Source organism: Danaus plexippus, chromosome 20 (genome assembly GCF_018135715.1).
Source record: "Danaus plexippus chromosome 20, MEX_DaPlex, whole genome shotgun sequence".
Taxonomy (NCBI): Eukaryota; Metazoa; Arthropoda; class Insecta; order Lepidoptera; family Nymphalidae; genus Danaus; species Danaus plexippus.
Genome location: NC_083550.1, coordinates 5,987,336 through 6,009,862, shown reverse-complemented (window position 1 = coordinate 6,009,862; position 22,527 = coordinate 5,987,336). Strand labels below are relative to the sequence as shown.

Here is a 22,527-nt window from a genome sequence, read left to right as displayed (position 1 = left end):
CATTTGAGTTTTGTAAAGATCAATATGTCTCGCTTAAGTTAATAATTAAAAAGGCATCTGTTTTCCTGTGTGGTTGGTATTCGATCAAGTAAAACATATAAAAATATTCAGATCGAATCAGGTAGCATTTCAGTACTGGCTGAATACATATAGTACTTTACGAATATGTTACAAAAACGTTGGTAAAAGGTGCTACATAGATTTTTATGTAACATCATAGGGCCTGCGTTATGGCTGAAAGAAATAAGCCACGAATTTCAGCATTAAGGCTATTTACGGTATCTCGTTAAAATTTATACGTCGGCTGGACTGAGCTGAGTTGGCGGTAAAGTTTTACTGTAACCGAAGCACTAAACATATTGATTACGGTCCCGTTTTACGAAATAATAAGCAGATTAGGACTGAAGTCTCGAAATTGATAATGGGCGAGGAGAAAAATAAATTATTACAGTGTTATATATAGATAAATAATTTTATATGTAATTTTGAAAATTTTATTACTTCATATTCTATAAAAATGAAGTAAATATATCTTTATATTATAAACAAAAAATGATTGTTGACGTCGGAATAAAAATGTATTAATGTAAATTATATCAAAATATTATTCTGTTTTAGTAACATAGTAAAAATTGAGAAACCTATTTTATCAACAAGAATTATTTTGTAAATCGATAAAATTTTCAAGCACAATTATTATCAGCTGAATTTGATTGTCGATTTAATTTTGAATGGTTATTAAAGATAAGAAAATACCTTCGGAAGCTTATGTGACGTTTAGCAGCATTGTAAAAATACTGCCTTTATGGCATAGTGTCATCGGAATATCTTTTACTTCTAGATTTGATACAGTTATTCACACCGAGCAATCTACATTTTGGATTACAAGAATTGCTTATTCAATTCCTAAATTACCTTTTTAACAAATAGACCACAGCGAGCTTTCATCCTTTTATAGTAGATTCCTCGTATAGAGACGATTTCATACGTATGCTGTTTTCGTACGAGTCAAATACAGAAATCGAAACAGTTTGCCCTCGTCTGCGTGCGCTGCCAATTAAAATTTTACAGTCTTAGAGGAAAGAGAGCTCGTACTGGGAAGGTGCGATTATCATTTAAGGCTAAATTTTTACTTGCCATCAGGAAACATAATAGCCAAGCACTGTCCAATTGTAATGAAATAAAAAACTATACATTTTCCTATAAATTTTCCCATAGATATTGATTTTTTTTCATCGATTAATAGTTAGTGTTACTAATTATTTCAATAAATATGTCTTATGGTTATAAAAATCTATGTGCGTAGAAAATTCTGTCCAATTACTTAAATTAATTCTGTTCGAGTAACCAAAACCGAACGCTAACAAGGTGGACATATTGCTTGTAATTATAAGGGTAAAGGTTACACTTGACAATCATGACAGATGGGATCCACAATCGGAGTTCAATTTAGACTATGTTTTTGTAAGTGGCTGAAAGCTAAATTAAGATGTTTATCGAATTTTTCACTAACACTGTGAGGTTTCAGGGCCATGAAATTTCGAGTAATTGTTTTGTATTACCATAACTTATGTTGCCCGTTAACACTCAAAATATTTTTAAGATTTTTTTTTTGTAAAAATTAATTAAAAGATGAGAACAACACACACGAAATAATAATTTTTTGAATATACACATTTGTAACAAAGGGACGTTGTCATACAAAGGTAATAAAAATGCTTTTTTATTTTGTTTTATTTAACGTAGCTTTACAGGTCTATTTTTTGTTTTATTTCAATGAACGGATACATTTTCTACTGCTGTGGAGTAAATCGTTGTGAATGTCAATTGATAAAGTCGTTTATAATACGATGACTGTCCAATGTTGCTATGTCATGTTATCCCGGGCGACTATTGTTCGAAATAATACTTTAATTGGAAGTCCATTGCCGGGTGTGGCTTTGATAATTGCCATTTGTAACATTACATCTCTGATTCTGATAGCGGTACACAAGTTAGATGAGAATAACTTCGAGACTTCACTCGCTTCCCAAACCGAAAGTTATGCAACACTAAAGTAGGTTTGAGGTGGTTATCTGTGTCCCGTCTTTGAGAGAATAAAAAAAAAAATTGGTCATGACATCTCTGAGTTATGAGCAGCTTAGTAGAATATTAATTAATTCGTTTATTTCATAGTTATTTGTTTTTATGAAATACGTATTATGTGGTATACTCTTCCTTAATCAGGTGATTTTATTTATACACTTTTGCTATGGTATTATATATACACACGCACACATACCCCTGTATATATATATGTTAAAAAATTAAGGAGCAAGCAGTTTGACATCATAAACCACAAATTATTCGTTCCGCGAATACGTGAAGCAGCTTACGTAACTGATGTAATTTATGGTTTAAAATATTTTATAAATAAATCTAGGTTTTAATGTAGTATTTTTAATATGTATTTCATTATATCCATTATATTATATCAAATATGATGTATTTATGTATAAAAATTAATTCAGCGTATGTAAGAGGGTCTAATTCAACGATAATGGAATTAGACAAAATAAATTTAATACAAAAATTACTTTTCAATTGAAACTATTCAAGGACGTTGAATGTCAATATTTTACTAATTTTTAAATTAAATGAAACTTACTTAATTTATATTATTAGATATTAATTTATATAAAATTATAATTATATAATAGTTTGTTCATACTTGCAAGTTTATTTTGTATTGAAATTAAAAAAATATATGTTACTTAATGTAATTCAAAAAGTAGAGTTCCAGAGATAAATATGACCCCGTATTTAAATGATTTGAGTCGAACCGTAAACTTATATATTTTTTTTCATCTAACAGAATAAAATTTCCGCTTGTTACAAAAATTGCTACCATTTCGGGGCGCATTGTTCATTAATCGAAGTCGATGCGCACCGGAGACTCGCAATTAAATATGGATGCGTTCATTTTTTTATCGCTTTTTTATATCATTCGTATTTCATTTGTTTTTGCACGATTTAAAAAATTGTTGCCAATTTATCAAACATTAAAAAAAAAGTCGTTTTTAATCCGAACCTGTGTTATCTAGACCTATTTGTAGGTTACGACGATGTTAGTGCTAAATTTTATCAATGGCTGAAAGTTATGTTTTTTTATTTAACAGTTTTCCAATATTACGAGTTATATAAGTTTATTATTATATGGTATAAATCATTTATTTTTAGCAACATGAAACATAGCGACATATAATTTCTTTGGGTTTCTCAAAGAAATCTTATTTAGTACCAATGTTATTGATATCAAGGACTTATGTTTAGAAAAATTTTAATATTGTTTAACTTCATCCATATAAAATAGCTTTGTGTTTTGTTTTTTAGTACATAACATTTTTTATATACCATCCCTGAGAGGATTTTATATGAAGTCATCTAAGACTTTTATCTGTGCAACATACTCGCATATCAAATGTACATAAACAGGATCGACGAAGTGTTGGCAGTGAGTTGGTAGTATTAGTATTGTAAAAGCCAGTACTGTCATGAAGCCAAAATTTTAATACACACAACTCTTATGTGATTTAACGTTTATGTTTACCCATAAAATTATTAAACATACAAACATACTGTCCAGTAAGTTAAATTTCCATACGTAAAACTTGTCAGGATTCAGTTCTTGATGCATGTCATATCGGATTTCTATAAAACTCTTAACTTCCTCACTTTCTCTAACTAAATATCTCGCCTTTTACGTTTCCATCTTACCCGCCATATTGAATTTTACGAAACCGCTCTAGATGTGAATTTCCTTTTTATTTTCGATGTCAAAGTGTTTTGGCAATTTATTGCGGCTTTAAGTGAAGTTGGTTGAAAATATTTTCATTTGTGCCGCGGGCTATATATGAAAAGGGGAACGCAATAAGCTGTATCTATAAAGCGTTATTTTTCCGCCGGATTTCTGGATTTATTTTAATTGAATATATATATGTATATACATAACATTACTTTAACAGGTCGTCCTAAGCCTACGCTGTCATGGTTAATAAATAACACGCCGCTGGAAGATCACACCGTACTAAAAAATGACGGGAAGATTATAATAAGCAAGATAACAGTCAGCGGCGCTGAGAGGAGTTGGCTCAACACAACTGTCAAATGCCAAGCGACAAATACCCCGCTGTTAAGTCCACAAGAGAGAACTGCCAGAGTAGAAATGAATTGTAAGTGTGTTTTAATTTTATTTAAAAGAAACTGTCTTGCTTTATGTGTATCTACATGTTTAAGAGAGAATGTTTTATTGTATTTTTTGTTAATTATTTACAAGAGGAGGCCCTCATCCCAACAGTGGGTCAAGTGCCTTTTGAATAAACGATATTTTATTTGTTGTTTTATAAAAGAAAAATTTGTATATTTTGATACAAATTAATTTCATGAATAAATAACTGATCTTTTAATTTTTTTTAATTATTTTTTATTTGTATAATTGTTTTGGTTAGAACGTTGTTTAAATTATTTTATATTCTTTCTTGTCTTTATTTTTTCGCTCAATCTTTTAATATAAAACCTTGGGACGGGTATTGACCTTCACAAAGCTAAGTCTAGATAAGGTTTTATTGTTAATAGTCTAAGTCTTTTGTCACTAAACTTAAGTGGGAATCCTGGTAAAGGTCTGAATACAAAAAAGGGAGACTACATATACCTATATTTGTCCGGTGATTACAAAATATAATAAAAATTTTAGTGAAACCTACATCAGTTTCGATAGTCGATAAACCAGGGCGACTGTCAGCTGATTCAGAGGTGACACTAGTTTGTGTGGCACATGGGAGTAGACCACCAGCTCAGATAAGCTGGTACAGAGAAAATAGAAGATATACCCGGGGGAAGGTATGGTCGTCAAAAATTTTAAACCAATATCTTGTTAAGCATTAATAATCTGTAAGATCAAATTGTTTTTGATACGAATTTGTTTCTGATATAACATACAATTATATTTGTAGCATAGCGAATTTATAAATGAGACGTCGTCGATCAGCAAGTTAACTATGCTGCCTCAACCAGAGGATGATGGAGCAACCATCAGGTGTCGAGCTGATAACCCAATTCTGAGAGTCGCTTTGGAGGATTCCGTCAGGCTGAGCGTTGTCTGTAAGTCCTAGACATAAAACGTTTTCATTAAAAATTACCAACAAAATATATGCAACCAAGTATATCGTGGAAAATCACTTAGAATGTGTGTGTTATATAGTTATTGAATTTTAAATCACTTCATTATACAAATATACATAATAGCAAAACATAACATGAAAAATATATAATAAAACAATATAAAAATGACATGATTGCTTTACTGTTTCGATTATTCCGCAGTAACTGAGTTAACGAGCGTACCGTTACAAAAAATAACGAGAAGATAGATAAAAGTTCCTGTGCTGATTACGTTTTTTGTGTTATAAAATAATATACATTCCTATAGTATATTAATACGTTACATCACCCAAACCACAGATGAGTTGATAAGAGTTTTATATAAGTATAACTTACATATATATAATTGTTTATACATAAGATCAATGTTAAAATAGTATAGCTTTGTGTAGTGTAATTATCAAATTTATTTTTTATATTCCACAACCTCTTATATTTCTTACGATCTCATAGTAAATGACCCCCTCGAGGAAATTTTCAATCCTACGTCTGAAGCCGAGCTTTTCTAATGCATATTGTATTTAGTTTCCTTCAGTATTCGCGCAGCTGTCATCGGCACTCCAGTTAAAAGTTTTAAAATATTTATAATCCAAGTGTCACCCTCTACATTTATCTTAATATCTGATTTGAATAAATTTTTCATTTAATATCACGTATCATTCTGTAAATCGGTTGAATATTAAAATGCAAATATGAAACGAATTTACAAAAGGGTAAAGCCAACACTATCAGCAATATTCATGCCCTAATACGCCAGATACATGGCTACGTGAGATGAAAGAGATAAGGAATGTAGTTATCCTTTTATCTAAGCTTATCTCATATTCGAAACCCATGTCAAAATATAAAGTTTCTGTGATATAAAAAGTTGCGAAAAATTACGAAACTACAAATGACCTAAATAAAACTTATATTTTCGGTTAGCTAAGCGGTTTTTGTTTGTTGTTATTTTGATCTACACATTCTCAATGTTTCGGTGCTTTGCAGCAGCCGTGATAACGGCTGACGAGATGAAAAAAAAAGACGAGACTATTTTCTGGACATAATTAGGAATGATAGAAATGAATAGAACATTTTGAAGAATATAGATAAACATTAACATCGTTACGAAAAATTGTTAATTTGACATACACATCTCGTCTGCCCGTGATCGCGGTCGCTGAAAAGTAACAAACGTCGGGAGTATGTAGTTCTTAAAATAATAAAATACACGTAGTATGATTCGAAGAATATTAATTTCATTTAAATTAATACTCGCGAAAGTATTAGATGTCATTAAAAGTGTTAATTTATAAACAATTTGTTTGATATTTGATACAATTTTATAATTTAGAAATTTATATTATTGTCCTTTTGAGTAGAAAATATGAATATGCCGAAAAAAAATTAAAATTAAAATGTATCTATAGACCCTACCGACCTACAGCATCTTGAAATAAAAAATATACCAGTTTCTCTCAATTACATATCTAAAATATTTTTTAATATAAAACACTAGAAATATGATAAGGCTTTAAAATTTGGAAAAGTTTCAAATGCAATAAACTATAGGAAATAAAAGAATATCATTTCAGAAAAAGCAAGCTATTTTTAGTTTTAAAAATAAATTCATTTTCGCTATGTTTAAATCAGTGTTTATTTCACAGACAAGCCGGTGTTGACGATGTCTCTAGGCAGCACATTAAACCCTAACGACATAAAAGAGGGTGACGATGTTTACTTTGAATGCAACATCAGAGCCAATCCCAAGGAGCACCGCATTTCCTGGTATCATAACGTGAGTGAGTTACTTCATAGTTATATATTAAGATGTGTATGTTTCATAGAATATATAAATATTAGTTTAATTCGTGTTTATTTATTTATTATATTATCTAACGAAACAGGAGGAGCAGGTTACACAGAACATGTCTTCAGGAGTTTTTATAAGCACCAAGTCGTTAGTGTTGCAACGTGTTAGTAGACGTGACGGTGGGTTATATTCTTGCCGAGCAGCTAATCAGCTAGGAGAGACGAGCAGTCAGTCAGTTTATTTAAGAGTACAATGTAAGTATTTTATCATATATATAATATATCATGATTCTCTGAAAGAATTATCGTCAGTCTTATAAGCTTCTCTAACAATGGAGTTGTTCAATTCTTATAATGAATAATATGAAAGACATGAATTAATGCTAAGAGTAATTGAAATGGTTCTCCTTATTTATCTATATGTACTTTATTTTCTCGACCAATTTATAAACAGGTTACCCAAAGAATCTTCTATTGTATCACGTAAATAACATATATATGATATATTTACGTGAATAACAAAATCAATTCATTACGTATCAGATAAATTTATTATTTTTATATAAATGTGTCTAATTTAAAAAAACAAAAGTAATGAAAATCATACGCATCGCTATTGAAAATATACTTACAATATCAGAATAAAATCGTTGTACAAACATATTTTGTTTTAAACTTACTGGTTTTAATTTATTAGTTCCGTTTTGTATTTAAAGTTATAAATCATCAACAAATATGTAAAATATGCGTGCTGTTCTATTATGGTATATTGGTAAGTAAATATTATACTAAAATAACATACATATTTTCGGCATCAATACGTGTTTCTCATTACATTTAAATACATTCAATTTTTGTAACGTCCGCCCGTGATCAAGGTCGCTGCAAAGTAATCTTAACGTCGGGAGTATGTTATTTAAAATAATAAAAAAAAAAACGCTTAGTATATATGGAAATATTAGTTTTATTTAAATGGAAAACTCGCGAAAGTCTTAGAACTCATTAAATAATGATCCACAGATGCTCCGACCTGTGCTCAAACCAGTCCATTGGTGCTGGGCGCACGTCTCGACTCATCTCTGAGAGTCCGTTGTTCTGTCAGCGCGGACCCCGCCGATGTCGCATTCTACTGGCAGTTTAACAATAGCGGAGAGAGCTTTCAGGTTTCACCAGCAAGATATGGTAATTACAAAAATAATGTACATCCAAATCGATTTACCATATTATTAAACAATTCCTCGAGGTCTAAAATTAAATAATAATGATTACATAAATCATGTATAAACATGATGTTTAATTTGTACAAATTATTTCTCATTACACAAAAGCCTTTAAAATCTACGCGTTAAGCCCACCTTTGTATGAAATTCTGTTTGTGCTCGATAGACTATTAAAATAAATATAAATAAAGCTCTAAAAGGATAAAATTAAGCTGATGAAAAGAGGAAATACATTATAACCAAAGAAAAAATCATTAAAAAACTTATCCCAGTTTCAACGGGAGGTACGGCCAGCGAGTTACGTTACAGAGCGGCTAGTGAACGTGATTATGGCGCATTACTTTGTCGAGCGACTAACGCTGTCGGCCGACAGAAGAAACCCTGTGTATTCCAGATAGTTCCTGCAGGTATGATATTCTTATATATTTTCTAGATTCTAATCTCAATAGACGTTATACAAACAAAGTCATATAATTGATTATCATAACCACAAGAAAATAAAAGGGGATGAATGTTGTTTTAAAACAAGTGATGTTGTGTAGAGGCTAAATAAAATAACTATTTGATGTATGCGTAAATACATTATCGAAACCAATATTATAATTTTAAGTCTTCATGTTTTGTATGATATAAATGCAATATTTTTGAAAAGATAATTTTATATTAAATTTCTAACTCAATGCTAGTTTGTAAATTAAAAGTAAAATCGAAAAGTGTTAGTTTTGCATAAGCGAGCTGCCACTAGCTAACCTTCAAAGGTTCTGGAACACTACGAAATCTTATATAAGACTACATATTTGTATATAGTATATAATATATCAAGGACTGAAACACATGAAATTTATCTTAATTCCTCATACCACTTAATTAAATTAAAGCAGTGTGTGTGTCCTGGTTTTCATGTTAAGAGGATAGTAAAGCGAAGCAATGCCTTGCATATTATATCGTATTTCTTCCATAAAGCTGTGTTAGCAACACTATGTGCATTAGTAACTTTGATATTTAATCCAGACATAGGTGAAACGCACACGTCTAATATAAAACATCTAAAAAACCAAGTAACAAGTAAATATTTAACTTTATATTCTCTCTCTGTTATCGCTGCGGGTTCGCAACAAATCAAATTGCACCAACTTTGACATTCGACAGTATATATTTGGGAATAACTTAAATTGTTTTGATATTAGATCAGCATATTCAAGTAGACGCCACCCAATTCCGATTAAGAAGTTCTAAGACGCATTACTAGTATTTATTGTCGAAGCCGCATCTGGGAACTAGCGTGACAAACTTCGACCGTACTCTTAACTTTGGGACGCAGATTCCAAATGAATAAAGTTTACCAGCGAATTTTTGATCTGCTATGTTTAAAATGTGAAAATTTCTGTTTTTATAACACTATTTCCGTGATCCATACATTTATTATAACTGAATGAGAGAGGAATAATAATAATTTAGTGAGGATTTTATAATTCTTTCTAGGACGTGAATAGCGTCCAGTGCGAATTTAGAGTATTTAGAATTTACTTGAAAAATACGGTCTCTTGGATTCATTTTAACAAAGCTTATTATATTTTTCATTAATTTTAAATAATTTAAGAGACTCGACTCTGATAAGTGCAATAAATTCGGATAATCTAGGACTAAAGTGTAATTGGGCGTTATCCAATAAAATGTCGCCTGGAATTGAAACTCACCTTCGTAATTATTATTTTTTCCGTTTTAATCGGAATGAAAAGTATTTAAAATTTAAATGAAACTATTTTTTAAAAAACTACACACTCCCGACGTTTCGGTTACTTGCTGGTTGCTGAAAAGTAACCGAAACGTCGGGAGTATGTAGTTTTTTTTTTAAATAAATCACGCGTAGTTTATCCGAAAAATATTAGTTTCAATAAAATGAATAAAACTCGCGAAAAACTTAGATCTCATTAAGTATTTAAAATGTCTGACATTTTCAGTGTAAAAATAAAATGAAGATGAAAATCATTAATATTACATGTCTGCATGAGATCTTTGTCATTAATGAACAGAATTTATGTTCGAAATAATTTGATTAAACAATTCTACAAATTTACGATTTAAAATTTAAAAATGTATGACTCTTTGAAAGATTTTAAAGCCTGAATATTTTTCACTCCTAAGAAATATTTAGGTTAGAAATCAAAAAGACGGATGAATAGAGAGTCAATGTTTTGTTTAAAAAAACCTTAATATTCAAGTGATCGAAGTTAAACACAAAAACGGCCATTTATTTTAATAACGAAAATTTCAGATACACTATCTATATCAATCAGAAACTAGCTGAAGACAAGGCTACAAGTTACTGTGATAAACATAATTAAAACTCTATTGACTTGGTCTACCAAGTATAATCTACTGTTGTACACCACTAGCTGTTTGTACTATAGTCGCTCTAACAGCTACTAACTACCTTTTTTTTTTTTTTTTTGATGACGCAGGGAAACTCTTTTTACGAGCCGTCTCACCGGCCTTGGTGGGGCCGGAGAGGATGTGTGAGACTCGACCTGGGCAGGCCCCTACTCACTAAAACCACTGCGAAAGCCATCGGCCGCTATGTTGGTGCACCCCGGATCTGTCAGCAACAGGGCACACCAGCGACTGGCCGGTCCTGGCAAAGACCGGACTTACTCCCTCGGAGAAAGGGGGCGATCCCGGCAATTAGGATCGCCCCGACGACGCCGGGCTTTCACAGGGGCCGGGTTACCAGCCCGACCCCAGCCCGGAGTGCAGGGGCGCTATTGGAGGCGTTGCAAATATCGTCTCCGGCGCACCCCCGTCCGACGCCTGCGGAGGGAGGGTGCATCAGCCGCAACCTCCCGTTCCCGCTCAGATGCCTCCTTCGTGGACATGACCGTCTCACAGAAGGAGGACACCGCCATCCAGGACCTGTCACTCTCAAGCATCTTCTCCACGACACTCGAAAGCGACAAGCCCACTCCGCCGAGCGCCGCCACAAGCTCTTGGCGCTGCGCAGCCCATCTCGGGCACACCTCGAGGGTGTGCTGGGCCGAGTCCACCGCAGCGCCGCACTCATGGCAGCCCCCTCCCGGCTCTCTCCTGGCCACCCGACACAAGTAGTCACCGAAGCAGCCGTGCCCAGTGAAAACTTGCGTCAGACGGAAAGTGAGGGGTTTGCGTTTCCGCCTCATCCAACGCTCTAGGACCGGACGGAGCGCAGCCGTTGTACGTTTACCGTACGGCTGGCCCGCCAGGTCCTCCCCCCACTCGCGCATAAGGCGCGACTCCCCCTGCCGGCGAACCGCCCGGATCTCCTCTGACGAAGGGTTCTCTCCGAGAGCTCTCCTACCCGAGATGTAAGAGAACACCTCGGCGAGAACCGACGCCACAAGATCCCAAGGCGGATCGCCGGCAAGAGCCGTCGCTGCGGCCCAGGAGACCGTACGGTACCCCTAACCACCCTCACCGCGGGCGCCCTTTGCGCTGAGCGCAGAAGGGCCTTGACCCCGCGGCTCATCGGGCGATCAGCCCAAACGGGAGCACCGTACGTGGCTATACTCCGACAGACCCCAGAGTATAGCCGCCTGCAAGCTGCGCTGGGACCTCCGAGGTTCGGGAGGAATTTCCCCAGCGCATCTGCCGTCCTCATGACCTTCGGCCCCAACTCCCTGAAATGCGGCACGAAGGTCCACCCTCCGTCAAGGGTGAGCCCCAGATATTTCATGGTTGGGCTCACCCTGACCCTCCCTCCTCCTATGAGGAGGGTGGCACCCGGTGGGGGTCCTTTCCGCCCAGTCCCGCGGAAGAGGAGGGCTTCGGTCTTGTCGATTCTGACCCGAAGCCCCAACCTCTCTATGCGGCTGATCACAAGGTCAGTTCCGACCTCGGCCAGCCGCACCGCCTCCTTGTAGCTCCGTCCCCGGGATAAGACGAGGGTGTCATCTGCATAGCAAATGACACCCATCCCGGGGAGGAGGCGACTTCGCAGGACCCAGTCATACCCGACGTTCCACAGGACAGGTCCCAATACCGAACCCTGTGGAACGCCGTTGTCGACTGTCCACCACTCTATGGACCCCCTCCGGTTCTCGACTGCCACCCTCCTCTGGGAGAGGTAGCTGCCTAACAGCCTCCTCAGATACAGGGGCACTCCGAAGTATTCGAGTGCCGCCTGTATCGCGCTGTGTGGGAGGCTGTTGAAGGCGTTGGCGATGTCCAGCGACACCGCCAACACTACCTCTCCTCTGCGTTCCGCCTCTTCCGTCACCGCCCTCAGGCGTTTGAGGGCATCGACGGTCGACCGGTGGGCTCGGAACCCGAACTGAAACTCTGAAAGTCCCGGTCCCGAGCCTTCCTCCAGGTGCCGAACAAGACGGGTGGCTATGATCTTCTCAAAAGCCTTCCCCGCCTCGTTCAGCACGACCACCGGTCGCACTGCCGAAGCCGAGTCCGGAGGCCGGCTGCCTTTCGGAAGTAGGCATAGCCGGCCTTCCTTCCAGGCCCTCGGGAACTGCTCGGACCTCAGGCAGAGGTCGAACAGCTCCCTGAGGGCACCTCCGAGGTGCACCAGGGAGAGGGCCAGAACCCTCCCGTGCACCCCGTCTGGACCCGGTGCGCTCTTCTTACTCTGGAGGCGAGCCAGAATTGCCTCCATTTCAGATTCCGTGACGGTAGGCGGAACGCGGTCGCCCTCTTCCAGCGTCTGCCGAGCCATTCTGGGGGGAGTGAATCCCGCCGGGGCGTCGGGGAAGAGTTCCCGACGATCCCCCTCAGAACAGTCGGCTGGAGCACTTCCGTGATGGGGGCCGACTGGGCGCAGATTTTATTCCGCGCCCGCTTGTACGGTCGGCCCCAGGGGTCTCGATCGAGCCCCTCCACCAGCTCCAGCCAGGCTGCCTCCTTGGCTCGGCGGATGGCCTGCTGCAGGATCAACTTCTTCGCCACGTAGACCCTGTACAGCCGGCCATCACGCTCCTCGTCCTGGTGGCGGCGTCGCCTGCTCCGGGTGTATGCCCTCCTGGCCCCATTGCAGGCGACCCGGAGGTCGGAAATGTGGTCCGACCACCAGTACACCGCACCCCGTGGGGGTGGATATCCAACGGGGGGCATCGCGGCTCTGCAGACGTTACGGAGAACGTCCCCAAAGCGACTAGCCCCCTCTTCCGCCCCCAACTCCCAACTTCCCGGGAGACTCCAGCGGCCGACAACGGCCGCTTCCTCAGCCAGTTCCCGGTTGAGCTTTGATAATGCCCAACGCGGAAACCGACTTCTCTCCCGAGACGACGAGGAACTCGACGCTGGACTTCGGCGACCGGCAAGAGTGGCAGACACTTCGAACCGTATGTAGCGGTGGTCCGAAAGCGTCTCCACTCCTGCCTCAACCCTCCATCCCTCCACTCTGCGTGCGATGGTCGGAGTGGCGAACGAGACGTCCACCACTGAACCTCCCGACCTTCGCACGCACGTATGGACTGTCCCCGTGTTGAGTAGGGACAGCCCGGCAGTTAGCGCCCATTCCTCCAGCTCCCTTCCTCTGGGTGTTGTGAGGGGGTTTCCCCACGCCGTGGACTTGGCGTTGAGGTCCCCCATCACAACCACCTGGAGTGGCGCTAACTGCCCTACCACCGGCCCGAGAGTGTCGAGAAAACTCTCAAAGGCCGATAGGTCGCGGTTCGGGGAGAAATATACCCCGACTATGGCAATCTCCCCCCGAACCGCCACCACATACCCGTGGCCCCTCGCCTTGACTGCGAGGGGGGGCACGGCGCCCGGCCGCGTGACGATCGCCACGGAGCCGCCCGTGTCTCCCGCCCAATGAGGTAGGGCAGGGACATAGTACGGCTCCGCTATGACCGCCACGTCAACGGCCCACTCCACCATGGACTGCAGGAAGAGGTCCTGAGCCCCGGCGCAGTGGTTCCCGTTGGCCTGCAGGAAACTGAGATGTCCGGCCATTATTCGGACATCTCAGCTCCCGACGCCCGCCTCGAAACCCCCGCCCTTTGTGGCTGGGCCGGGAGTTTCCCACGGGTGGATGGGGGGCAGCACGAATGCCCCCCCATCACATGGTCCGCCGGCTTGCTCGCGTCAGCGCACACAGCGCAGCGCGGTGACGCGGAGCACTGGGCGGACTTGTGGCCCTCCTTGCCGCAGCGGTAGCACAAACCGCTGCGGTCTTTTGGGCTGGGGCACGCGGCCGCAACGTGCCCCGTTCCCAAGCACTTGAAGCAGTGCTTGGGTCGTGCCTCCATGTGCGAGAGCCGCACTTGGCTCCACCCGACCGACAGGCTGCCCAACTGCAGCAGCTTTTTAGCCGCCGCAGCCGGCACCTCCACCAGGGCAGAACCTGTGCCGCGAGGCCCAGGTCGCACGCTACGAACCCTAACCTGGGCCTCGGTGCAGCCCCCCTCCTGCGCGACCGCGGTTATTAAGCGATCCGCGGTCGTCGCGTCGTTGAGGCCCGTGACTCTCATGTCCGTGAATTTCACGGGCCTCAAAACCTCCACCTCCTCCGCCAGTGCGGACTTCAGCTTCGCGGCCAGAGCATCTGCTTTGTCCGCACTGGCTGTGCCGGGCACCTCGATTATCCGGGCCCCTGTGGCCGTCGAGCGTATCCTTAGGGGCCCGATGCCCAGCTCCTTCGTATCTATCTCCCTCTCGGCCCTGAGAAGGACCGACAAGTAAGACGCTCCCTTGGCCGCTGCTTCAGGCCGTAACTTAAGTATTACGGCCTGTGAGCGTGGGAGCGCCACTTTTTTGGGGCCCTCCTTAGGGCCCGCCTTCTTCTTAGGTTGTGGCGCCGGCGTCTTGTGTACCGGCACCACCTCCTTCTTCTTTGGGGCCTTGCGGCGGACCACCTCCGTCCATCCTGCCGCTTTGGCCCCGTTCCCCATTTTACCCTTTTCGGCCCCTCCAGCAGACGTGGATGGACCGAACGCAGTCCAAACCACCTCCTTCCCCCCTTAGACTTTTGGCCTTTCCCCTTGGAAGGCGCAGGGAGGGAAGGGAACTCCTCGTCGGAGGATATCGCCGGCGCTGATGCCGCCTGTGAAGGGGCACACACCTTGGCCCCCCTTTGCAGGGCTGCCTGACGGATCGCTCTTCTGGCCTCTACGGCGACGGCCGAGCTGTTACCCGCCAGGGGAGGTCGGGCAACTACTTCCTGTTTGAGCCGGGACTCTAGTGCGGCCAACCGCCCATCCACCAAATTGCCAACCATTCGGGCAATGTTGGCCTCCAACACTTCGAGCTGGTCCCGGCTCGTTGGGCCATCCGAGGCCACCCTAGAAGCCGCTGCCTTCTCCCTCCGCATCTCTTCATATTGGAGCCGGTGAGCACGTACCTCCTCCTTGAGACCCGCATTTTCTCTCTGGAGCCGCCCAATGTCGGCTCTCAGACGGTGGGTCTCCTCTGCCTCTGTACGTGTCACCAGCACGTCCAGCGCTTCCCGAAGGAAAGCAGAGGCCTTCATTATCTTGGAAGAGTACCCCCCTTTCAGGTTGGTACTCTTCCCAACCAACTCTTTAATAATGTCGAGGCTTTTCTCAGCCTCGAGCATTATCTTTTCCGCTCCCATACTCTCCAGCTCCAGTGGGAGCTCCTTCTTCTTAGTTTTCGCCCCACTCTTCCCCTTCCCGAGGCTCCTTTCAAGGCAGGCCTCGAAGGCGGCCTCCGAGTCCTCCTCCTCACGATCCCGTAGGAATTTCCTCGCCTTGGCCAACGTACGTCCGCGGCCTCGCCTTCCCACCGGATCCTTTCCCCGTAAAACCCCGCCCCCAGTCTCGGTGTCGGAGCCCGACACCTCCGAAAAGAGGCGCTTGGCTCCTAACACCGACTCTGGGCGCGATGACATTGAGTCGTCGGCACCAAAACCATCCTCTAACCGATTGCCCGTTTTCCCCCCCCGGACATCCCCCTCTCCATCATCCTCTCTATCATCCATCTCTACACACTCACAGACAACTCCAAACAATAACAAACGCCAACGACAACACTAAGAACGCAGAAAAACTATTCGATCCTTCCTCACGATCCTTCCTACTGAAACCTGGCTTATCAATGTGAGAAACAGCTACTAACTACCTATCGCGTAGTGACGGAAATTAATTTAAAGAAAGTTTCAGAAATTATCGAATATACTATAAAATTAACCGATAATCGTTTTTCATTTAAGAAAACCAATTTTTTCTACTTTGTCATAAGTTATGAGTGTTATGTTATTATGCCTAAACATTTTATTATATTTCAAATACTCAAAGTGAGAAAACTTAATTGAAAATATTATTTTTATTAATAATAATGGTGGAATTGTTATGAGCAAAATTTACTCTGTTATTATAATATCAAAAATATACTTCAACAATTTCCACGCATCGTATTCTAAGAGTCAGGTAATAAGCCATGCTATTTGCTAGGATTTAATAATATTACATTTCCTAGACGAAAACTATATTACTATGAAGTAATATCGCGGTTTGTGGGTGGAGATGCATTTATATTTTCAGGAATGAAGAATATGTGTACATAATATATTAAAAAATTAAAATTGGAAAATTCTTGTATTAAATTTCTAATTAATATTAAATTATTAGCGTAAATGATTACGTTTGTCAACTCTCTTTTTATATTATATACAATTGATTGTCATTAATGATTTATACGTTATTTTTATTGTGAAAAAAAAATTAATTCTACGAAGAATTTTATTCAATAGAACCTGTGACGAAATAATGTCAATGAACCTTAATTAATTGATATAATTCTTCACCGATATTATAGTCTTCGGATATTTTCAAAAGCCAACTTTTGTACGAACTTGTCATGTTTCATATACTAGATGTTTTGACAGTGACTCGTTGGGTCCTCGCTTTTAGCAACATCCTTGTAGTTTTTGTTTTGTATTCTCAATTGCAAACTTACTGATGTGCAATGAAAATTCTTGTCATAAAATATTCCAAACGCATGACGTGACGTGACATTATTAAGGTGCACAATAGGTTAAAATTGGTTTTGAAAAAGCTCAAGTCCCAAAAGAATATCGTAAAAATATATGACAATTTATTAAAGGATATTAACTGAGCTTTTTTAGATTAAACCACAAAAAAAATTCAAAGTACTCTAAGAGAGAGTTTTGAGCATTTAATATTTACTCTATAAATGTACTTATATCTCATAGCAACAAATAAAAGTCATAGTTGACATAATTTATTAAAAATTTCAATTGAATTAAATTAAATATTATCCATAATCAATTCAACGTGTTTTCCTGTTCGTGTATGTTTCAGATAAATCACTATCGTTTGAATACTAACATTGAATATAAATAATATAAATTAAAACAAATCTTCTAACCAATAACCGTTGAATTGAAGTGAAGTCCAGTTTTATGTTTAACTGTTTAATCCAATAAAACGTAACATATAAACCAATTATACGTGTCTGTTATTTCATCAATTACGCTCGTATAAAAACAACTCACAAAGGTGTAAAATGTAGATGGCTTTTATAGTTCCATTTCATAAATTCCGTTACGCCGGACCATTTTTTTTTTTATTTGTATTTTGTCTAGTGCTTTATACAGAAAAGGTTTAAATTTCACCGAATAGCAGTCACTAAAAGGCGAGCAAGGTTTTACAAACTTTTATTTTACTTCAACGGTTAGTTTGTAACTGAATTATATATTTTTAAGTCTTTCAATTGAATCCTGAAGCAGTTTCCAGCCATTTAATTCGGAACGCCGAAGTCGAATGACGCCTCTGTATTACTTTAAACATTTAACATTTTGTATTTCTATGGACTTTAAAATATTTGAGACGGTCAATATATCAAAGTTTTACTGTCAGAATGTCGGCTTCTTTCATGGCTAACCGTTGTTATATACTTGTATACTTATCAATTAAATTTAAAGCCTGTGATGAAGTTTCACTTTAAATAATATTATTTATTGTCTGGAAAGCGACTTAGGTTTCAATTTGATATAAACAAAAGTTGTTTATGTATAGTGATATAGAAATATGAGAGAAAACAAAAATTAAGGTCTTTAAATAAAATGAGTTTCACTTTAAGTCTCACTTATTTGGACACTTTTGATTTTTAAACCTTCCTCTAGATTACTACGCAATACTCCCTTCTCAGCTAGCTCTCAAAAGTGTAATAGTGGATATTACAAATAAGTATGAAAGTTTATAATAGTACAATTTTCGCAGCTCGCCCTTCTCCACCTAGGAATTGCACAGCAAAGAGGTTTGATATAAATATGGAAACTATTCTGACGGTCCGTTGTATAGCGGGTTACGATGGGGGTTTAAGCCAATACTTCACGCTAGAAGCTGTGGGCGAGACCGGAAGGATCCTTGCTAATAATACAGCTGACACATCTGGTGAGATAATTTGTATTGTCTCGTCATTGGATTTTTTCAAAACAATTATCATGTTAAGTTTGTCATAGATTATTCTTGTGTAGGTAGTGTGTCCGATTGTTGCCTCCAGTTACCAAGGTAGTGTGTCCGATTGTTGCCTCCAGTTACCAAGAAATTAAATAATTGCCCATCAATATTTAAATTCGTAAAACTAAATAACTGAAAAAGTGAGGAGGCTATTCGTGTAGCAAACAGGAAATGTTTTCTCCGATTCCAAAGTCTTCCACATACTTTGATATATCGTGTGTTTTTTTATTTATTAATTTTATTACTTAAGTTATTATTAAGCAACAAACTATGTGCATTGACCAAATATTATTTCTCATATTCCTCATAATAATGTTGCAAGTTATTACAGATCTGATAGTGTGGTTGAATGTAAGCTGGTCAGAATTAGAATCTCTGTCAGTGAACGAGGTACTGTCTGTGAGTGCAAGGAACAGCAAAGGGGTATCTGATCCAGTGCTAATCCGAGATCTAGTGTACAAGGATGCTGCGAAACATACAGGTGTATAATTTTACTAGTATTCTATACAATATAATAGAATAGAATTTATTTGTCTTGTTTTGTTTTGTTTTTTTTTGTTCTTTTATCCAATTTCTCATATTATTTATAAATAGCAATAGTAATAAAAGCACATTTATTGTCTTATAACCATATTAATGTATAATAAGATAACCTAGAAAGGGTTAAAAGCATAAGCTCATATCTGCTTAGTCCCTTTTTAAATTAAACTCCATAGTTTCTGGTAACAACCTCAAAGTCCGTGAGAAATAATCCAATATCGAAATACTTCTACCCTCGATTTTGAATTTTGTAAAACCTGGTGTAAAAAACCTAAAATAAAAGAATTATAAAATTACTAGTTAGTGCCCGCAGCTCCATCCGCGTGGACATCTGAGTTGTGCTCGGTGTGTTAAAATAAAACATAGTTGCAGCCTTTTAATATCATATAAACCTAGATATCGACTACAGCGCCATCTGAAATGCCAGTTTGTGAATATAAAGCATTTGGGATACGACCAAAATGCATACAAAAAATCATTAAAATCGGTCCAGCCGTTTAAGAGTTCAGTGGCGTACACACGTATAGTAGAATTATATACATAAAGATAAACGTGCATCACTTATTCGTGTTTATAGTACGTTAACAATATATAACTACAAACACAACATAGTTTACCAAGAGCTCGAACTTCAAAGCTTTTTTCCTCATATTCGTCTTTGTCAGAGGACACAACTCGAGTGTCTTCGAAATTTCCAACTACAGCTGCTATTGGTGGTGTGGTCGCAGTCGTTACGGCTGCTGTGATAACAACAGTCCTTCTTCTGAAAAAGTAAGTGTTTTCAATTAATAATATATAGAGTTTATTTTTCACATCTTATACTTTATCTCTTTCTGTAAGTCAACTGAGTATGAATCTTTATACTGTCAGTTTAATGGTAAATTATATACCATATTTTTATCATTTGTTTGATGTGATAAGTCTTGCATCTTTTTTTATCAGACGCAACGAAGCTTCATCTAGCAGTAAGCGTCCGTCACAGAGCGTTGTTCAAGTAGATGCAAATGGGCGCCGATATCTTATAGCATACCCAGCACAGGACAAGCTGGAGACTAAACCGGATATATTGAATCCTAAAGCTGGTGAGTTCTTTTATGACAAATGAGCTGCTTCACTTGAATTATCTTAATCAAAGAATATTGATCTTAATGCATGTACTATTACAGTGCTATTAGTTACTATATTATTTTGTAAATATTTTTTCATGGAAAAGCTGTTAGTTAATTTTTATTTTTATGTCTACAGAAAACAAAAGAATATACAGTGGTTTAAATATTAATTTTATAGTTTGTATATTTGTTCCTCGGTCACACAATAACCTTTATATCTTCAATTACGAATACAGATCAATTAATTAGATTTTTGTAGTGTCATTGATATTAAAAATATTTATTTATTCACTCGAATTTCATATTGAATCAAGGGGAGGACAAAATCAATTAACGTTTAATGTTATTAAACCGTCGCTTCGATTATTTGACCTCACAGATAGTGAACCACCTCGTGTCGTTTTGGAGTCCAGTGACAACAAGACCTATTCCATCAAGGAGGCTGGTCAGCACAAGTCAAGCTACCAACCACCAACCATTGAAGAAGATATGGTAACAATTAATTTCTCACAGTTTTTTAGTCCTGATCCCTTGGGTAGCAGGTTGTAATCTGAAAAAAATAATAAAATACTATTTTAATGGTCATTTTTATCGTACTGATTTTATTTGATGGAATTTTTTTCTGAAATCTTCATGACAATTCATTAAACATTTTACAACTATGCATTTCCTTTCAATTTAAATTGAAGTAAGTAATGAAGGCACAAGTAGAAATTGAGCCATTTTAAGATCGAATATTGCTTTAGGATTTTATAAATCGATAAGCATTTGTTAGTGCTATTTACAATTCTTGGTTCGAAATTGTTCATACATTTATAAAATCACGCAGCAGTGCAAAAAACTACGGTATTGTATACAATAAATAGCTTTGTGGCAAAAGTTAAGTGATAACAAACTGGTGAAAAAAATTATATTTGAAGGAATTGGTAAGGAGCAAAACAGATGTTAACGAAATCTTTGGTGAACTTAATCTCTGTATCCTTAGTTTTAGTTTTTATAACGAAACTGAATACGGAAGTTTATTTGTATATTTTTTGCAGGCACATAGACAGTTTATATTTACTTGAAATACGTCAAATAGAGAAAACTTTTTTATATATTTAATTCCAATTATGGTTTGCATGTTTTTAAGACTACAGTGAATAGGCTCTTACGAAGATAACTGAAATAGTGTTTTAATATACTAGTCTAATTCCACTTAGAACCAACAGGTGGAATAACAGTCAAGCACTATCCAGTCATTATAAAATATAAGTATTATATATATTTTTAACAAATCACTATATGAAAATGCTATGTCGCAGTTAACTGAGGCATATTTAAATTGTTTACCACAATTCAGAAGGTCGTTGTTTCAAATTAACACTTCGTAATGATTGACTAAGACGAGGGATGGATGCTAAAATGTCTAAAACCTTACCGTCTGCGGTAAACCTAGTTGCGAATTTTTAAAGCGTGTTATTGTTAAAAAATATTAGTTTTTAAAACTATTTCCCGTATAATACCTATTATTACTATAATATTTTGTTACATATAGTAACATTTGTAATGAGAAATACCTGTGTAAGCTGTATTTAAATTCTCTTATAAATTATTTGTAAGAAAGCTCATTTTTTTTCAGATGCCTCAAAGATAACGCAAGAGGGCTCATCTGTAAATAGGACATTGTATATTTCGGTGATTGCCAATGACTAGGATTAAAAAATTCTTCCATATCAATTTAATTTTAACACGATGCGAGGTTTTTGGATCTAATTAATATATTTATTAGTGAATTATATATTTTAATATTTCAAAAATTATTTCAATGCGAATAAAAAGGACATTATATATTATGTTACAATATCTTTTGTAATGATATCATATTTATTGTATTGATTATTTAATAATTAAATCCCTAAACCTCGTGTCTAATAAATGAAAGTAAAAGTTTAATGTAAAGCCTATATGATATCTTTAAATAAATGTTGATTCTTAAACAGAATAGCTTTTTTTTATGTATTTTACAATATTTGTAATTATCATTATGATTCGTTTCAAACGTTCTTGAGAAGATTACGAAAATCATTTTCCTTTTTCATATGTATTCATATGTTTTTTTTTTAATAATTGCTAAGTATGAGGGAGATTATTGAAATTTTAAATACTGAATTTCAATTGACGTAATGAATGTTTTTTTTTAAATATTTTTTTTACATTTTTTTTTATTTTTGTTAAAAAAATATTTTAATTTTATTTACA

The 22,527-nt window shown here is 38.2% G+C and overlaps 1 protein-coding gene across 1 annotated transcript in view; it reads left to right on the top strand.

The window, feature by feature from the left end:
* The window catches only part of LOC116773981 (nephrin-like), a 90,294-nt gene extending 68,189 nt beyond the window's left edge, over positions 1-22,105 (top strand). Inside the window, exons 6-18 of the mRNA XM_032666582.2 lie at positions 4,005-4,211; positions 4,733-4,878; positions 4,992-5,139; positions 6,846-6,976; positions 7,086-7,245; positions 8,011-8,172; positions 8,483-8,617; positions 18,398-18,571; positions 18,969-19,118; positions 19,843-19,948; positions 20,120-20,259; positions 20,666-20,778; positions 21,908-22,105. Of these exons, the coding sequence (XP_032522473.2) occupies positions 4,005-4,211; positions 4,733-4,878; positions 4,992-5,139; positions 6,846-6,976; positions 7,086-7,245; positions 8,011-8,172; positions 8,483-8,617; positions 18,398-18,571; positions 18,969-19,118; positions 19,843-19,948; positions 20,120-20,259; positions 20,666-20,778; positions 21,908-21,922 (1,787 nt within the window). The 3' untranslated portion in view covers positions 21,923-22,105. The remainder of the gene's footprint in view (positions 1-4,004; positions 4,212-4,732; positions 4,879-4,991; positions 5,140-6,845; positions 6,977-7,085; positions 7,246-8,010; positions 8,173-8,482; positions 8,618-18,397; positions 18,572-18,968; positions 19,119-19,842; positions 19,949-20,119; positions 20,260-20,665; positions 20,779-21,907) is intronic.
* Positions 22,106-22,527: the final 422 nt, after the last annotated feature.